At 43.7% G+C, this 19,648-nt stretch overlaps 1 protein-coding gene across 2 annotated transcripts in view; it reads left to right on the forward strand.

Annotated features, from left to right (window-relative positions):
* The window catches only part of rgs12b (regulator of G protein signaling 12b), a 40,554-nt gene that overhangs the window by 15,722 nt on the left and 5,184 nt on the right, over positions 1-19,648 (forward strand). Inside the window, exons 4-17 of one of the 2 annotated variants that reach the window (XM_028976288.1) lie at positions 5,954-5,975; positions 10,099-10,268; positions 10,395-10,487; positions 10,746-10,889; positions 11,575-11,754; positions 11,960-12,104; positions 12,188-12,282; positions 12,639-12,833; positions 13,262-13,335; positions 14,020-14,146; positions 14,618-14,714; positions 15,809-15,879; positions 16,654-16,747; positions 17,078-17,707. In XM_028976288.1, coding sequence (XP_028832121.1) covers positions 5,954-5,975; positions 10,099-10,268; positions 10,395-10,487; positions 10,746-10,889; positions 11,575-11,754; positions 11,960-12,104; positions 12,188-12,282; positions 12,639-12,833; positions 13,262-13,335; positions 14,020-14,146; positions 14,618-14,714; positions 15,809-15,879; positions 16,654-16,747; positions 17,078-17,707 — 2,137 coding nt within the window. The remainder of the gene's footprint in view (positions 1-5,953; positions 5,976-10,098; positions 10,269-10,394; positions 10,488-10,745; positions 10,890-11,574; positions 11,755-11,959; positions 12,105-12,187; positions 12,283-12,638; positions 12,834-13,261; positions 13,336-14,019; positions 14,147-14,617; positions 14,715-15,808; positions 15,880-16,653; positions 16,748-17,077; positions 17,708-19,648) is intronic. The other variant, XM_028976289.1, reaches the window with a different exon arrangement.

Consider the following 19,648-nt stretch of genomic DNA (forward strand, 5'->3'; position numbering starts at 1 on the left):
TAAAACTTAGTATTACACAATATTTAGTTGTAAACAAAATGAATATTCATGTCCCAGTTTTTATCTCTTATGTTGCATTCTTCATTAAATGTGTGATACTCTTTGAAATTCCTTTGGGCTTTGCTAGAAGAAAGATGTTAAGCGAATATTTAATTGGACTGAATAAATGTGAAACATTCTGAAAATGGCCACCTAAAGTGGGCAGAGTTCATGCACTTTTTTCCTCCTTCTCATCTGAATAAGCCCTTTGATAAATCACGTTGCAGCCACCGATGGTGACACTGAGAGGAGGGATTAGAGGAGGGATAAGGCATGTTTTAAGAATAGTGTTTTTAGGAGACTTTTCCCCTCCAAATCATAGGAAATTGGCTAGAATCAAATGCTATCTTTGTGATGGGATCATTTTTTCCCTTCTTTTAGAGGGGAAGTGACCTTCTGCAGGTCTGATTTTCATTAGCCATGTCCCCGTCTACTTCCCCTTGCGTCACCCCCAAACCCCCACCCTAATCTCACGTCTCTCACTGCCCCACTCACCAGCCCTTTCTCAAATAACCGTCCTTTCAACAGAAAAATCTCTCTCCCAGGCATAAATGTTGCTTCCCAAACTCCTATCCCGGCAGTGTGCGGCTCCGTGGCGACGCAGCAGTGGAGAGCGCCTTCTATATGCCGGACAAGCTGAGCTATTACAGTGGGCCAGTGCTGGAAACCATCCTGATTTATTTAGCTTGAAGGCAGGCCAGGTGGATGGTAAAATGGTTGAGTAACCATTCCGAATTCCTCGGCGGGAGAAGAGGCCCGAGCTCGGTTTGCCTTTAGCTTGCGGGCGCTCGGGAGGCAGCCAGACGCTCCGCTGTCCACTGGAGACCCACTCCTCTTGTTTCGTGGACATTAAAACAAAAGGGGGGAAGAGTGGAGCGAGAGAGGGAGAGAGCAAAAAAAAAAGGAGTCTGGGAGTGAGAGCAAAGAAGGGAAAACTGGGCCACGGTTGCTATAGGAACAGAGTCGGAATGGAAGGGAACGTTGTCATCAGTGAATCAGTGAGTGAGTGAGTCTTTGTGGCCTGCCCGAGTGTGTAGGGGATGTGTCAGGTCTTGCAGTCGTAGGGGAGAGGCATGGCCTTGGCCGCGGCAGCCCCAGCGCCCAGACCTCGCTCAGTCTCCTCATTTCTCAGCGTCCGGGCATGTAAGGCCGGGGCTGTCCTCCACTCTGTCCCGCCTCGGCCATGAGTCTGAAGAAGAGGCTTTCCTTCAAGAAGGTCTGGTACTTCAACACGGTGAGTCTGGCTTTCCTGAAGGCTTTCCTTTCACTGCTGTCTACTCCCCCCCCCCCCCCCCCCCCCCCCCACCGCTTCCCTGGGGACAGCCGTTAGGTCTGCTCAGACAGAGGTCTTCTGTGTCTCATTTCTCTGTTTCCAGACAGCACGTTTTTAGGGATTAGTCTGAACGTTTAGTATCAGGGAGAGGCACATCTGGACAGGTTCTACCACCATTTCCACCTCTTCCAGCGCTCACGTGCGTGAGGGTTACGTGTTGCCTCCTCACCAGGAGTGTGATTAGAGTGGCAACCACATCAATATCCTCCCTTTCTTCACGTCTGTTACAGTGCAGCATAGGCCAGAGTCAACAGGAAATATTGCATGTGGCTGCGAAGGTGCTGCTTTCGTTCACAGAAGAGCGAGTGTGAGTCTTAATGCCCGGCGCTGTTTCCTTTAGATTCAAAAATAAACACGGCTGCGATTCTGCACACACTTCCTGCCGCTGCCCTGCATGCAACGTGGGACTAGGTGGGAAAAACCTCATTAACAAGAGACCCTTTTTTCAGCTCCGTACGTAGATATTCGACGATGACTTTTCTCTAGACATTTTCACAGTTCTTTTTTTCTTTACACCCACAACTATGTTTTGTAGCACTTTTTATTGCTGTACCATTTTTTTTTCTAACTGACTGCCAATGACAGTCACTTTAATATAAACAGTTATTTCCGTATGTGGCACACACAGTTTAATATTAATACCACTATGACAATAATTTTGTGACCGGTGGAGAAAAGACTTTTAGATTAAGCGTATGTCACATAACCAGTTAAGCAGTTATGCTGTAAAGCAGCTACGCATTACGTGTTTATGACCCTCGTTGTGCGTTCATTCAGTCTCTACAGGAGTGTGCATGTTGGTTTGTGTGTGTTTGCGTAGTACTTGCTTGCGTATACATGTTCATTTAAAATGATTGATTTAGTCATTTGACGTAAAAAGGTGCTATATTTGCAATGCGTATATGTTTTATTGGATGAGGACAGAATAACGATTACATATAAAGCAAGCTTGCAAAAGGTGAACTAGAAAAAAAACGACTAAATTAAACCATTCAAGCAATTTCTGTCCATTTTTTTTTTTTCCACTGGATTTAACATCTTGCTAGTTCACCCCACTGGATTAACCACAGTGGCTCTACGTACGCAGTACGCATCCCGGCAATGTAATTTACATTACTCTGCATCTGTACCCAGTGCTGAACACTACATTTAACAGAATATAGGTCAAATCTACCATCTACCATATTGTGATTTACTCTTGATTGATTCTAAGCAATTCTTTGTATACTTAAAATGTCCAGAGGATATTCCTGGACATTATTTAAGACATCCCTCTTACCACCACCACTACTACTACTACTAGTGAAGTGAAAGTGATGATTGTCATTGTGATACACAGCACAGCACACGGTGGCACAATGAAATGTGTCCTCTGCTTTTAACCATCACCCTTGGTCAGCAGCGGGCAGCCCTGACAGGCGCCCGGGGAGCAGTGTGTGGGGACTGTGCTTTGCTCAGTGGCACCTCAGTGGCACCTCAGTGGCACCTTGGTGGCTCGGGAATCGTACCGGCAACCTTAACTGCTAGGCCACAACTGCCCCTACTTCTAACAACAACAACAATAATAATAATTCTGCTAGATGTGACATTGACCATATTTTAGTCACCACACATGTTGCTTTGTTATTGACTGGAGCTGATACCTTTCCTGCGAAAGCTGTACTTGGCCTGAAAGCCCCAAACAAGTTATCGATCATGTTTACAGTGGGCAACAAACACAAACTCAACACTCACACACAACTTTAGAACATTCAACCCCAAAAAATCCTCGAAAGAAAAGTCCATTGCGCCATTGGCATCCTTTAACAATCTGTGTGATCTATATTTTCCCCTTATTGACTGTTGGTTCCTCTCAAGGTTGTTTCTTCTTACTGCTGATGGAGGTTTTTCTTTGGCAGTGTTGCCTGTGGCAGGTATCTCATAAATGTTTTTGTCATTGTACATTTTCTGTAAATACAAGTAATCACACTTTATTTTACACTCAGAAGATGTGGAGTGTTCTTATGCCACTGCAGGTTGAAATTGTGAGAAGTGTTATGTGTGTTCTGAAGGCTCCAGGAACAGCTGTTCCACTGTGGTTTCTCCACGTGTTGATCATTTGACACGCTGCATGTGCTGCCTTGTGTGTTTTCAGTCAGTGTGCTGATACCACAACTTTACAGAAGAGGTCTGAGCATTAGTGTTTTCTGTTTCCTGTGCAGCAAGTAATCCACAGATGAAAACGAATGAAGGCTAGACTCCCATCCCATTTGTGGGCAGTTGAAATGTTGTCACTGCCTTCCCATTGAACAGTGCTCATTGAGCAGCTAACACAGTTCAGGTCCATGACCAGCAAGACAGAAAAGGGCGAATGATGTCTCTGCTACCATGGATCGCTGCTGGACGTAGATTCTTCTATTCAAGAATCTATGGAAGAGTCCATGTGTGCTGGTGTCTGTTGCCAATAACCATAGCCTTGATTTACTTAACATTCTGCTGAGATGCATTTCTGCTTTCCAAAGAGATTTGCTGGTCAAGTAGGGGTTTCTAATTTCTACCGTATTGTACTACTGGCTCAGGAGCCCACCACTGGCCTCATGTCTTCAAGGGCCAAACTAGTGGTCTGAAACCCATTCTTTTGAAAAGGAGGGGGAAACTGGTATAGAGGGGAAGAGGGAAATGCAGGGAAGACTGTGGGAGGGACTGGAAAATCCCACAGACATTTTATTACATGTGGTAATACAATTTCTGCCAGGAACATGGCGGGATCCACAAGAATTAGAGAGGGGGAGAGATTTGATGGGGTAGGGGGGCAGGAAACATATGCAGCAGCAACAGGAGGCCCAGGCCACGCCTCGTCATCTGGAATTCATCAGCCATAACTGTTCTCTGAAGCAGGGGGGGACATTCTGGAGGGTCTTATAACCTCATTTAATAGTACAATAAGCCTGACTCTTGCCCTAACACAAACTTGTATTATTGGCAATGTTAGCCAATTTGCATGGAGATATGTGAAGATGGGAGACTGCTCCAAGACTTTAAATGATGCATTTAGACATCAAACTGGAATCCAGGAGTAATTATGGACTTTTACCACCTAGAGAGGGAAGCCATTATGTTCCTTCAGGTGTCCCATCAAAACATGGCAAAAAAAAGCACCAGGTGACACCAGGAACATCTGCTTAACTTGCTACTTCCAGCCTCATTATGTATTTTATTAATTTTTATTTTTGCAGAAAGAAAAATAATCTTTTCAAATGTAGTGGGGCAGTGGTGGCCTAGCGGCTAAGGATGCGGCTCCATAATCAGAATCCCGATCTGCCAAGGTGCCACTGAGCAAAGTACTGTCCCCACACACTGCTCCCCGGGCGCCTGGCATGGCTGCCCACTGCTCACTAAGGGTGATGGATTAAATGCAGAGGACACATTTCACTGTGTGCACAGTGTGCTGTGCTTCTGTGTATCACAAAGACAATCACTTAACTTTTAATTAATTTTTATTTAAATAAACAACTCCACACCCGGCAGCTCTGATCAGCTCCTTGTGGGACGTCAATGAAAAGAGGAAATACAGATGCAGTTATTCACACCTTTTTTAAACGTTTTCCTTTGGTATGAAGAAACAAATGCCATTCCATCCCGGTTTTCCCTTTTTCATTTTAATTTGGAAACAGAACCCACCCCATTCCTTCATTTTTTTCTACCACAAAATAAAACAAAAAAATCTCCAAAAAAAATAGCCAACGATTGTATCTTGTGTATTTAATCCAATGGTGTGGCTCGGAAACATGCGTCTATTGCATGATGGACAGGAATGTCTGTGCCACCATAACCAATTACACCCACTCATGTGATGGCACACACTGCATATTCCTAGTCTGCCTGGTTTCTCATGGTGCGTGTTAGATTCACTTGTTCAAACTAAAAAGGATGTGTTGCGTCAGAGACACCTCACCGATGTTGTCTGGAGCTCATCTCTGTACATCCCTGTAGCATGTCTAGGCAAACGCCGCCCTGACGAAGGAACTTGCCCAAACATGCTGTTTTTTTTCTTCAATCTACCTATGACTGCTTTTAGAGATGTTTTTATTTAGCCATTAGCATTAGCACGGCTAGGTTTATTTACACAATCTTACAAAACATCAATATTCTGGAAAATGACGTTTATTGCTTACGTTAAATTGACCAGATTACCAGCAACCATCTCAGGTCCCCTTGATAATGTTGTTTTTTTCTACTGTTCTGTCTCGTGCTCCTGCTGAAGGCTTCTGAGATATCACCGTCTGGCAGTTGGACGAGTGTTAATAAGGAGGCTTCGCTGGCTTCGAGTTGAAAATGCCCTCACTCACCTGAGAATAACATGTGCCCATGGAAACCCGTAAAACAAAGGAGTGGGTGGGGCTTAAATAAAGTGGGCGGGTCTTATGACTACACTTAGGTGTAGCCTTACTAGTGGAACAGGAAGAGTGTGTCACATGGTTTCTGTGTGGCGCTGTGTGTGCGCGTGTCATGCCTCCAGAGAACACAACTGTGCTGCAGCATTTGCCGGCTCGTTGTCATGAGGAGACCTTCTCACACATGTCTCTCTGTGTTCTCTTGCAGTCTGCAGCGGTCTCAGATGGAGGTGAGTATCTAAAAGATTTGCTGTTCACCTCCCGCTTTTTTTTTTTTTTTTTTTGTCAAGGCTTCTCTTCACGTTACATTGTTTGTACTGTTGCTATTTTTAACATCGTGGATGAACTCACCGATCCCAACCCTGTACTTTATCGTATTCAGCGCTGGCTCTCGCCTTTCTTTTTATCTCTACCTTTCTGCGCACCTCTCATGGCAAGATTTCCCTATGGGCCATTCTTCCCTGTGCTCCATGTGCTGTTCTAGTGTGTGTCTGTCTAGTGATGTTTGTCTTCTTTTATCTTCCTCTTATCACCTCTTCTTTAAATTCACACCGGAGTGTCTGGACGTTACAGCCCTGTTGAAAGCTCATTCTGTTTTGCTTTCTTTTATCTCTTATCAGAATACTTCTCTGCTCGAGCTGACTTTATTTACTGTCAACTTCCAAAGCAAATCCAGTCATAGTTGCTCAGAGATGAGGTGAGCTGATACAGTGGTGGCCATAGAAGGACACAAAGCGGAAGGCAACACCAGTTTGTCTTTCCTTCTCTGCTGGCGTGTCTGATAACATTTGATTAGATTGTCTGTCTGTCTTTCTTTGGCTCTTTTGTTGCCAAAACTGTTACCTGACTGGAAGTGGGTGTGTTTGTCTGTGAGCCACACTTATGTCATCTGTATGGCTACTGGGAAATCTTCTTTACATAGGTATTTTAAAAAGTGAATAATAGTTTATTGTTTTAGACAATTAATTTGATTTTGGAGTAGCCAGCATGTGGCCAGCATAGTCAATTAAGTTGTGAATTAAGCAATGGAAAGAGGGTGAAAAACCAAATGGACGGGAGAAAACACCCCCCTCACCCACCCCACTTTTCTCCAAACACTTTAATTAACATGTGCGAATGTTTGTGTAACGCTTGCTGAGTGCTGGAATCCTCTGGTAGCTTTGCATAACAAAAGGCCTGGTTGTGAGGAGCAGCCATGTTGTGTGGACAGGCCATCTGTGAGAAGAACGGAGCCTTATGTGCAGGACAGAGGTGAAGGTTAGAAAGCTAAAAATGATCATCTATATTTATGGCATTATCCAGACTTACAATCAGTAGTTACAGGGACAGTAAATTCTGTTGTTCAGTTGAATGTTATCAGGGGGTTTTAGTCAGACTAACATGTTTAAGTGATTTACAAGCAATCGTAAGCTGTAGAATCCTTAAAGGTTCCCCATTATTAAAAAAAATACTTTGTGAGATTATTTAACATTAATACGAGTTCCCCTATGGTCCTGCAGGGGCTATAAATTGTGATTTGTATAAAGTGTGCTTTGACCATTCTGCTTCCCCGTTAAGAGAGCAGCAGCTCAGACGGTCTGATCTGGAATTTGTCCCCTTATGTTGTCACAAGGGGAAAGGTTACCTCCCCTTTTGCATGCTTTGTCTGCCCAGAGAATCTCTCACCCCTCCCCTAAAAAAGGAAATCCTCCGACCGTCATGGCTTGAGAATGTGCGAAGCAACCAGTGAATTACTTTAATTTTTTCTGGAAAAATGCTGACACGGCTTCTTGGCGAATGGTGTTGATTACGTCATTTCCATGAATGCCCACTCACTTCTATAGGCCGCTCTCTTCCTCTCACTGCCTCTCTTCTCCTCATTACCATTGAAGTGACACACGTCCTGGGGAAATCTCTTTGTGGACTCGCTGAAAGTGTTTAATTTCGGAAAGAGACTTCCGATACCGCATTAGGGGACCACTACGACCTGTATAAAAGCAAAAAAAATACCATAATTGGGGTCATTATGGTCATCTAAATGTCATCTGGTCATCTCTGTTATGGATTTTTTTCATGTGAATGTGTTGCTCCGTGTCACATTTTATCTTGTAGGTTACGATCCCTTATTAATTTTGTATTGTGTGTGGTTTGTAGAAGAAATTATTTTGTAACTTTTAACCATAGTTTCAGTTGATGCTGCACAACCGAAATCACAGAAGTACAATCTCAGTGTGGCTGACATAAGGTCGTGGATTGTTTCTTCTGACTGGCTGGTGTCATGTTCTACCTACATTCACTCATAGCATGTGAACGCACACAGGCACGTCAGACAGAATGATGTAAGATAGCGATTTTGCGAGGTACGCATTGAATTGAGATTCACAGGGAGAGACACTTCCAAAAAGAACATGTAAATCATTTTGAGAGAGAGATGATGCAAAGATGCTCTGCAATGGATTCGGCTAAATGGTTCTTTGACCTGTTGACCTATTCATAACATTATACTCATATATCAACTCTCTTCTAGTCCTCCTGCTTTTTCATTTATTTTCTATGAAATCAATTGTCTGTGGTCAATAATTGGTATGGGTAGCCCCATTCAGCAAGACCAGTGATGAGGCCATTAGGCCATTATCGCGTTTTAGCGGAGCTGTTGGCAATTACACTGAAGTAGATACAGTGAAGCTGATAATGAGCAGTAGATTCTTTCAAATTGTGGTCTGTGGTGGCTCCGTTACTGAAAGGTCCCGTTGACAGCACTCTATCGGAGCTGAGTATTGAACCGTCTCATTGTCGGGGGGGCCTGCGGACAATGGCGTATCTGGCAGTTTTGAATGTGCGACGGCTGTTTATTTGTGCGCTGTTTGTACGGTTAAACCGCTGCAGCGGCGACTGTCATTAATAATTACAGTGCTGCTGTTGCTAAGGCAGGCTATGGTTCCCTCCTTCTCTTCGCCTTTAATTATTCATCCCGCTGGGCTCTGTGGCGCTTTTGTGCTGGCACTGGTGGATCTGTTTCCTCCACCACAGGCTGGTCTGTGTCTGCGTCCTTGTCCGCGGTGTCTGGCGACCGGAGCCCATCTCTCGTGCAATGCGGGACCCTCGGCCGACGTGGCTGCGTTCTACGGGGAGCGCTTGCCACTCCTTTGAGCCTGGATTAAGCCAGTGAGCTGCATGTCGGTAGGGCATGGATGTCAGGCCCTGGTTGCCCTACAGCATGAAGTACCTGGTGAGGTGGCACCACACCGGCTCATACCAGCTGTACCCGGGTAAGCTGGAGCTTCCCAGATTGGCTGGCTAGATCAGTGGATTTACATTTTTTTTTCCTGCTCTTGTTCTCTGTATTTACACACAGAGTCATTGAGTTATGGATCTTAAATGTGTCCAGGAAGGATTTAGTTATAGATTTAATCCCCATGGTTTCTTTTTAAAAATATTTATCCAGTGCACTGTCTGAAACGGAGATCTGGGTTTTTTTACCAGGAAATTACACAGGTCTGTAAGTTCTCCCTCGCTGTCCTGACTTCATGAATGGAAGTGAAGTTTTGAGGTCACTGGAGACTTGTTTTGGTAGAATTAGTCCGTAGTTCACTAGCTGTTACCCAATATCTGTGCCTCTTACCTTCAGCCGAGTGCTAATAGACCGTAATTGTTCATCAGGAAAGTTTCTGAACTGATTCACTGTTCTGCATGCCAAATAAAGCAGGATGAGAGGGCCCTTATTGCTCATTTGCTTTTGTTTCCTGTTTTGTGAAATGTGAGGTGTGCTTTGTATCTAGAACATTTGGATCAGGGCATGAGATCCATTTCACCTTGGAGGCATGTTATTGCCCGCATTATACAACTACAGAAGCATCTTTTCATCACTACTGTTTGTTTGTTTATGTATTCATTTTTACTGGAAATGTCCATGCAATAGGGGTCATAATTTCTAACTTTGGAAAAAGTGGCATGTTAGTGACATCAGTCCTCGGATTCTTTGTTCTTGAACTGGTTGAGATACGTAGGGCATATTCTGCACTATTCCATTAATTACAGGTCTGATTTCTATTTCAGAAAAATCTACTACATTTGAATGAGAGAACTGTGTATGTTCTGGAGGAACAGCTTTTTATGAAAATGCTTAGAACGTGGCAATATTGGCAATCATTTATAGCAGATAAGCCAGTGAATTGGTTGTAAAATTACCCTCTAGTGAAAAGTGACCATTAACATCCAAAATCCAACCTGAGAGTTTGTGTGCCTTGTGAGTTTGTGTAAATAGAGATGAACATGGTGCTTGGTGACTTGTACATGTGTGAAAGTGTGTGGGTTGTGTGTTGGGTCAAAATGGTTGACTTACTATGTGTCAACATTGTGCGTGTGTTTCTCTAGAGCTGAACAGCGTGGATCTGAAGGGCTGTGGCAGTGACAACAGTCTGAACAGCAATGCCAGCCTACCCAGCGTGCAGTGCCACCGTCGCAACACGGAACGGCGTGTTGCATCATGGGCTGTCTGCTTTGAACGCCTGCTTCAGGACCCCGTTGGTGTCCGTTACTTCTCGGTACTTAACATTTGTGCTTTACATTAACATTGCAATTTTGTTCTTAATTCAATGTGTTTAATACGAAGGTCTGTGGCAACTAAAAGAAATAGTGCGGAAAACATATTTTGTCTTTCTAACCTTTAGGAATTTTTGAAGAAAGAGTTCAGTGAAGAAAATATCTTGTTCTGGCAAGCATGTGAGTTTTTCAGTCATGTTCCTGAAACAGACAAGAAACAGGTAAGAACATGGAGAAGCTGTTCTTGTCATGTTTGTTTGCAAGATGAGTAAATATAACTTTCTGTAAATGTCCTGCTGTCTTGAAGCCCTTGCATAACGCAAAGATAGACACATAACAGCAATTAACGTGCCACAGTGTCCTTGGAGGTTAAGCGTAAACTTTCATTATGTGTGTAACATAATCTTTGCGAAGGCTTTATCTGTTCCTTTCCATCTGCTCTGAAATTCCTTTTAAATCCACTACTTTCTGCAATTCAGCTTTCCCAGAGGGCCCGGGAGATCTACAACAGCTTCCTGTCCAGCAAAGCCACCACTCCGGTCAACATTGACAGCCAGGCCCAACTGGCGGACGACATCCTCAATGCACCGCGACCCGACATGTTTAAGGAGCAGCAGCTGCAGGTGAGTGTCTTCCATTATGGGTTTTAGTTCAGTAATTTATACTGAGTGGATCATGTTGGATTTTTCATGTTGGTCATTAGATATAACTGAGTGAATTTATTGAATGTCTGTGGATCATTAAATTGTTGGTAGGATCAGTCCTAGAAAAATGGTGTTTCCTACCCAAGCAGTCTCCAAAAGGAAGGTAATTTGCTCATTTATGTACAGTTGCGAGTTTCGAGGACAGAGGAGAAAACTTTGCTGTTTAGTACAATGACCCTGCTACATGCTACGAGGCAGCCTCTTCAAAAGCCGGCTTTGTACTGAAGATGTATGCTTGATATGGTCAACAGAAGGGGTGTTCAGTCTCAACAGGATTCTTGGGTCATGTGGCAGTAAAAAAAAAAAAAACTGCCTGCAACAAGAGGTTTTTACCACCTAAACATGGCGACCGCATGATAACACTCAGAACCCTCCAGGCAGCCACAGAGCATGTGGGTGCAGAAGATGAGCTCTGGGTTTAGTGATGCACATCCCTCCATGAATGCGTGATTTGTCTGGGTAGCAAAAGGAACCATAAGCACAATCGACAGTTTTGTCTTTCATTCGTACCTTTTCATCTGTCTTTTGCCGCTAGACTTGATTTGAACTTCTGTCTTCACATGCAAAGCAATAAAAAAACATTTTCTCCCCCCCATCCTTCTAGATCTTCAACCTGATGAAATTTGACAGCTACACACGCTTTCTAAAATCCTTACTGTATCAGGAGTGCATGTTGGCAGAGGTGGAGGGCCGGCCCCTGCCTGACCCCTACCAGATTCCCAGTAGCCCCACCTCCAAAAACAGCACCAGCTCTGATCGCTCCAACCTCTCCACCCCCAAGAAGGTACGCATGTACAATTTCGCTTCTTCAAGATGGCCTCGCTCGCACACTGTGTTTATTTCTGAACACTTGTCCGCGTGTGATGCAGCGTTCAAACAGCCTACTGCCGTCAGCAAACAGTGTCGAGACGGGCAAACAGATTCCTCACATTTCTCACAAGCCCTTGGATGTAAGTAACAAGCCCTTCATTTATGATCTGATGTCACAGGATGAAAAGAAGAACAAATCTGGCAGGTCACTCAATGACGACAGCAAGGATGAGCAGGGGGACAAAAAGAAAGGGATTTTCTTCTCCTGGTCCAGAAACAGGAGTTTTGGGAAAGGTCCCAAGAAAAAAGAACTGTGTGACTACAGTGAGTGCAAGATACATTAAAACAAAAGATTACATCTGACGACAATTTTATGCCTGCTGGAGGTAATGATTCGTTTTCCACAGGTTTCACAGGCAGCAATGGGCGGCGAGAATCACAGGGCTCTCTGTCTTCAGGAGCAAGTCTAGAGCTGGGCACCTCTTGTTCAGGAAAGAATGAGGTCTGTGATGGATGGCAAAGAGGTCATAGGTCACTTTTAAAATGTAGTGGTGCGGGTGAAGGCTACCATGCTTTTAACCAGAAAAATAACACAGACTTGAGACCCCGCTTTATATGTCTTTATGGGATTAGGATTCATTTTGATCTCATTTGCATTCATTTATAGAACAGTTATTTATGTATATAGTCTTCTCTTCTCTTAGCACAGCAAATGAACAAAACCAGGAAAGAGTAATAATTTCTATATAAAAGCACGTTTTGCACGTACATGTATAGCAAGATTACTTTTGTCACAAAATATACTTAAAGAAGAACTGTCTCACACTCATATTTTCATCATTATTTTCCCTCACACAGGGCGACACATCCCGAAACTCCATGTCCCTGTCCGATCGCTCCGTGAGGCACTGCAACATCAACCTTCCCGACGGCTCCTGCTGTTCCGTACCCATCAAGCCAGGGGTGTCAATACGAGAGCTGCTGCTGGGACTGTGCGAGAAAATGTCCATCAACCTCGCCGCTGTAGACCTCTTCCTGGTTGGAGGAGAGAAGGTACAGCAGACCAGGGCAGAAGTGTCAGTCAGGCTTATTTTAGCACACGGTAAACACCGTGCTGACAGTGTTGAGGCTAATTCCATTTAATTGAATGTAAATGCAGACGTTATTGTATTGATCCTTAGCTATTTACAGATGCTCCAGCTGACTTTAATCATGAAAATATACTACAGTGATAAACTTTATGTACAATATGAATGTACTACCTGGATATTGCATAGTGTATAATTAAAATTTTAGAATTTTAGGTTTGCTAATTTACCTTAAATGATTCTTCTTCTTTGTGAGAGATATTCAGCACTCTACAGCAATTATTTTTTTTCTCTACAATTGTATTGCGCCCTGTGTGGGTTTGAGTGCCTGCTCGGATATTTAATACTCTTCTGCTGAGTAACATCATAACCGCATCACTCTTCTTTCAAAAGCCTCTCGTGCTTGACCAGGACAGCATGACACTGTGCTCACGTGACCTGCGATTAGAAAAACGCACTTTGTTCAGGTAAGCGGTCTTGTATTCACTTGTTATGGATCACAAAAGATTTATTTTGGATGAAATACTCTCTTCAAGTAGTACCACAATCATATCTGTCTTTGTTTTAAACCCCTTGTAGTTAATAATGAAATTATTTATCTGAGAATTTTTTATTTTTTTTTACTTTCATGAAAAGGTCAAGGTCTCTTTGTGGTACCAAAGCGTTTGTACGTAATTTTAAAATTTTGAATGCAACACCATATAAAGTTATTTTAAAAAAATGTATTGGCCTATAATGTCTAAACATGAAATTGTATTACAATTCAAGCAGTTATATGTTATTTAAATATCAGGGTTAGTTTTCATTTTATTTGTCATCAAATTTGCATCGGTTCAGGTTTTCTTATTGTTTTGCTTATAATGCAAAATCATTGATAAATGTAATGCTGTGTGGAATCAGGCCTGATTTTCATTTAAATCATTTTTGTTTAGTTTTTTTTTTTTTTACCAGTGTGTACTGGTATCACTAAAGAGGATGTTTCATTCATGAACGTCTTAGACTATTAAGACCTTAAAGCTGCAGAAACTGTGGTACCACATCGACACTTAACAGAGGAACATTTACTTTTTTTACTGATAAATGAATGTGAAAATGAAATCCTATGGTCCATTTTGTTGGCATGATGAGCAAGGTTAACTGTCTTTCTTCAGATTGGACCTGGTTCCAATCAATCGATCAGTGGGCTTGAAAGCCAAACCAACCAAACCTGTCACTGAGGTACTGAGGCCCGTTGTGGCTAAATACGGTCTTCATCTAGGGGACCTAGTAGCCCGAATAGTAAGTAAACATTTCATTAATTTGCTTGGTTATGTAGTTTGGAACCAATCCACCACACCTATGAGAAACACCGTTCTCAGTATGACACAAGTTGTGACAGTATGCTGGGCTGTGCTGAGTTACTTAGCCAACACTCCCATGCCGGAATGTCACACAGCGCGTGAGTCAGTGTGAGTGAAGCGTGCTGCTGTTTCTGGGTGACAATTCTGAGCTCGCACGTCAGGTTCAGAGTGTCCTCAGGATATGATGTCACTCCTCAATCACACTGCAGGAATGCGATGAAATGCGGGAAAGCTGTGAAGAAATGTGTTGTTTTTTCTGTGTGACCTTTCTAAAACATTGTTTATACGATGAACTCTCTTGATTACTACTATTCATACATTGAATTCTAGTACAATTTAAAAGCTAGTATGATGAGATGAGCGCATTACACTTTTTTTTTTTTTTTTGTATTTGTTTTATCAATAATAGAATGGAGAAACTGAACCCCTTGACCTGGGCCTGCCCATTTCGAACTTGGACGGGTTAAGAGTGGTATTAGACGTAGCTGATCATGCCTTGGCTAAAGGTGGGGCCTATATTCATTTATTTTTTATTTTGATTTAATGCAATTAGTTAAAAAATAATTTTATTACAACCCCAAATCGGAAAAAAGCTGGGACAGGATGGAAAATGTGAATAAAGAAAAAAAAGTGTTTGTCCCATTCTTCCTGCAAACAACGTTTTAGGTGCACAACATTCTTTGTTTTCATTTCAAAATGCGCCGAACATCCTCTATAGGAGACGAATCAGGGCTGCAGGCAGGCCAGTCTTACGCATCCATGCCTTTGTTATGCGCGCAGTATGGGATTTGGCATTGTCTTGCTGAAATAAGCATGGGTGTCCCTGGAGAAGATGTTGTCAAGAAGGCAGCATTTGTTCCTCCAAAACTGAGATATATTCTCAGCAGTGATGGTGCCATCGCAGACTTCCTGAAGTAGTCCTGAGCCCATGCCGTTATATCAGTCATTAATGAATGACTGGTTTTAATTCTGTCTGAGGGCTTGGATATCACGGCCATTCAGTTTAGGCTCGCGCCCTTGGCCTTTGCGCACTTTGATTCCTTGATTCTTTTCACTATGTTATGCACTGTAGAGGGAGGAATGCCCAAATCTCCTCCTATTGTTCTTTTAGAAACATTTTTCTACATCATTTCAAAGATTTTTGCCCACACTTGGGGGCAAACTGGCGATCCTCTGCCCATCTTTGCTCCTAAAGGAGTAGGCCTTTCCTCGATGCTGCTTTTGTACAGAATCATGATTGCAATCGGCTGTTAACATCACATCATTGTTTAGTTATTATACCTCATTACAAATCCCTGAATTGCCCTATACCAAACTTTTTTGGAATGTGTTGCAAGCCTGAATGGCAAGAATGGATGTTTATTTACAAATTAAATGATGTTAACAAAAAAAACATGAAGTATCTTGTGTTCATACTGTCTGCAATGAAATAAGTCAGGGAAATTTGTGAATTACTGCTTTTTTTTTTTCTATTCACATTTTCCACCCTGTCCCAACTTTTTCTGATTTGGGGTTGTATTTTTAAAGTTTAATTTTAAGTGGTTTCCTTTTAATTAGTGCTTTTAAAGTTGCAATGCATGTTTTCTTTCTTTTGGTCCAGTAGACAAGCAGAAGCTGGTTGCCGCGAAGAGCCACTGCCCTCCGCTGACCACCAGGAGCCAGTCAGCCACAGTAAGACACACCCCTCTGTTGGCAATCCAGCGCTCTTATCCCTCCCTCTCTCTGTCTCTGCTCGCACTGGCCTTTGCGTTGGGAGTCTGTGCATGGCTGGGCCCCTCCCTTTTCTTCAACCTCTACTTTTTATTCTCTTTTTACGATGTCTGCCTCTGCCACCATTCTGGTTCTGATTTGCCTGTGGCCAATTTAACCCTCCTCCACCTTCTCGCCACCTTCTCCATGAAATCCACTTTTCTTTTCAATGAGAAAATGAAGCTGAGGAGTTGGGAGCTCAGATCAGCTTTGTCTGGGTCAGCTTGGCGGGATGAGGAAGTTCAGTGCCTGGGCCCTTTCTGGATGAGACTTGATCACAAATGGGATAGAGGGATGAAGCATTTGTGTGGAGGAGCACTTGTAGCAGATGGCTTGTTGGACTGGTGGAGTATTTTGAGGAGGAGCGAGAGGAGATGATGCCAGTATTGACACTCATAGTCACGTGTGGCCATCTGGTGTGTATTAGTGGTGATGGGGTGGTGTTGAGTGATGTTTGGTGATTGGGTCATTCCTGTTGGCCTGTGCTGTTTATCCGCCTTTATCCACTCACCTTCATCCTGCCGGTCATGTCACTGAATTTGTCCCCAACTAGAGGCCCAGCCATGTACCGAAAGCGTCCGATTGTACGTTCCTCCTGCCCCATTATGCTATAGAGGAACAGAAACCTACCAGGGCCCCTCAGACCTAGCCCCTTGCCCCGCCCTAACGTGCCCCATTCTCATTGTTGCTACCCAGGGGGACGAGAAAGCAGGGAAGTCCTCGTCCGCCAAAAGCCGGGCACAAGTGGAAAAGCGAAGGCAGAAAAAGATTAATATAGACGAAGCTGAAGGTAAAGCTCTTCCCCCGTTCTCTCTCTCCCTGTGAAATCACCCTGTCACGTTTGCTGTAGTGTTTTGGCTCATGCTAACTAGTCTCCATGGAAATGCCAGCTGTGCGATGGCTAAAGCTAACATCTACACCTCTTTGGATGGAGCAGTCACACTTCGAGTTATAATCCCTGTTGCTTTTCCTTCTTTTTTTTTTTTTTTTTTTGCATGCATCTTCAACAGAGCGGGTGGTTGTGTTTTGAGTAATGAACCATGAATCATTCGATTTTTCTGCTTCCTTTTCCTGTTCCCTCTTTTTTTTTTTTTTTTTTGGCTTCTCTCTATCTCGTCAGAATTCTTCGAGCTCATATCCAAAGCTCAGGGCAAGCGAGCGGACGACCAGCGAGGTCTGCTGAACAAGAGCGACCTGGTGCTGCCAGACTTCCTACGCCTGGCTGATGACGATGGCAACGGTCACCATGGCAATGGCCAGTGCCACCTTGGCAACACCACTGTCAGCGGCCCTCTCTGCTCCACCCCAAACAACCACTCCAATCCCCGTGGCCGTGGGAACGGCTCCACCCTTAACGCTAGCCACCATTCTCAGAGCTTGGACCTGGGTGTGATTGATGGCAGTGGGGGAACCAGGGGACCTCGCCGAGCTCTCATGCCCCCTACTGGTCAACGCCACCAGCACCACCCATTTGCCTCGGCCTTCTCCCCCATCGCCCACTCCACAGACCCTGGCCTCACCCAGCGAGGCGGCCCCTCTCTGGGCACAGACTGGCAGGTTGGAGGTGGGTCAGGGATCCGTTCCCTGGAGGATGAGGATGACATGGGGGACCTCACCCTAGTGGGAGAGGGTCCAATTAACAGCCCTAATAGCAGTCTGCTGCCCTCCCTCTCCTCCACCTCAGACCCCCAGAACCAGAGCTCCAGTGCTTCAGCTACTTCTGCAGCTGGCCATGGATGGGCAGGATCAGGTATCTCCCCTGTGTGATCCTGTAGATGTGCACACACACATACACACATATTATTGAGTGTATGTATGTATGCATGTGTGTGTTGCTCTCTCCTTGACTGCTGTGGATTTGCTGTTACCTCTGCCGTCCTCAAGACTGGTGCCAAATGTCCCCATAAATACACACTCACACACACACACACACACACACACACACATTGTGTAAATACACTTGTCAATGCACTTTATTTTGAAAAGAGAGACTTTTTCTGTCATTTACCTTTACCTAAAACTCTGCCAGTTACTCTGCATTGGGTAGACTCCACCTGAGGTCACATGACCCCACCAAGCACACCTACCACAAATCTTCCCTTTCAGCCAGGCTCCCACACATAAGCTGCTCCATGGATGATTGTAGCTGTTCCCAGGTCAGTTCTCATCACCAGCCATTCATTATTCCTAGGGGCTGCTCTCGTGATTGTGCAGGACAGCACTGAAAAGACGCCGTGTCTAGGAAGCATAAAAATCATGTGATCTTGTTTTCCCTCAACACTGTACTTAGACTGCTCATGCCTCAGATGGATCACAGGGCTGTTTTCTCATCACCCTTTTTCTGCAAAAATGTTGCATGTAGGTGTTATTTCACACATTCTTATGGCCTGCAGCTTTAATGGGAGTCTTTATTACCCACCCAGGAAACAGGCCATTCTTGCCATACTTTGACCAGCTTGTGGGGTCCAATCACCTAAGAACACATTGAAAAATGTCTTTGTAAAAAAATATATATATATTTTTATGTAATAAGAGGAAAGTAGATATTTAAGATGATTCATTCAGTCACTTTTAACTGCAATAAAAAAAAAAAAAGAATGAAAAGTTGAATAATTTTCATATGTGGTCTCAGATATTTGGTCCCCACTTCGGCTCAAGCTCAAAAGACTACAACATACACACACTCCACCACGTCGACTAATCAGTAGTTTCTCCTGAGCCGAGCCGGTGAGAAGTCCTCCTCCTTCAGAGGCAAAGCGCTCCGCTCCATCCTTCACCTCCATCAGACTGTGCTTCTGCCTGTCGATTACAGGGCCTTTTGTTTTGGTTTTCTTAATTTCCCCTCTTGCCGTCTCCATCATTACTCTGTGATAGATCTGCAATTCAACAATGCTTTACCACTGCTGAGTGATAATTACTCCTGCTACAGCCAAAATGGCTTTCAGTATCTCGGTTGTTGGATTTTAGTTTTTTTTTTTTTTTTTGTAATATGTAATATAACACAGAAAAAAAGATGATAATTTATCTGGTTTTATTGTGTTGTATTATCCGGTGAGTGATTTACTATTTATGTACATAATAGTTTAACGTTTGATTTTTCCTGTTTATTTCCTTCACAAGGGCCATTGTTGAATTGCACACCATTCCTCTCCAGTTCTCTGTTCCGCAGTAGTTTTTGATCTTAGAAACTGACTGATCTGCTACCTTGTTATTCCTGCAGTGTCTGTACATAGACCTCAAATAAATGTTTACGAAAAAAACATCTTTCTTACTGAGTGTGTATCATGATTTGATCTGATGTTCTTTCCATGACTACCTCACCACACACACTACTTTCACTTGTAAACACATTCACATAGTCTGGCTCCACATTATAACACATTCTTCTGCTTTCTTTTGTTACAATCACTTTAGTTTTCTCCATATCCTGTCCTGTCAATTCTCCAGTTCTTCCCGAATCATCCCCTCTCCCTCTCCCCCCCCCTTGTGTTTGTATTGAAAGGGATCCTCGCCAGCACATTAGTGATGCATCAGGGCTCCATTAGGTTTAGAGTCTGGTCTTAGGATAAATGCTTGGTTAGACAGGCTTTGTGTGCCCGGGAGGCCAGAGTTTCACCTCAACAAAATAAGCTCTGTTTTCCCCTGGCACACATGTACCCTCAACCATAACCTGTGTGTGTCTTTACTTAGG

The sequence above is a fragment of the Denticeps clupeoides genome, chromosome 4 (genome assembly GCF_900700375.1).
Source record: "Denticeps clupeoides chromosome 4, fDenClu1.1, whole genome shotgun sequence".
In the NCBI taxonomy this organism is placed as follows: Eukaryota; Metazoa; Chordata; class Actinopteri; order Clupeiformes; family Denticipitidae; genus Denticeps; species Denticeps clupeoides.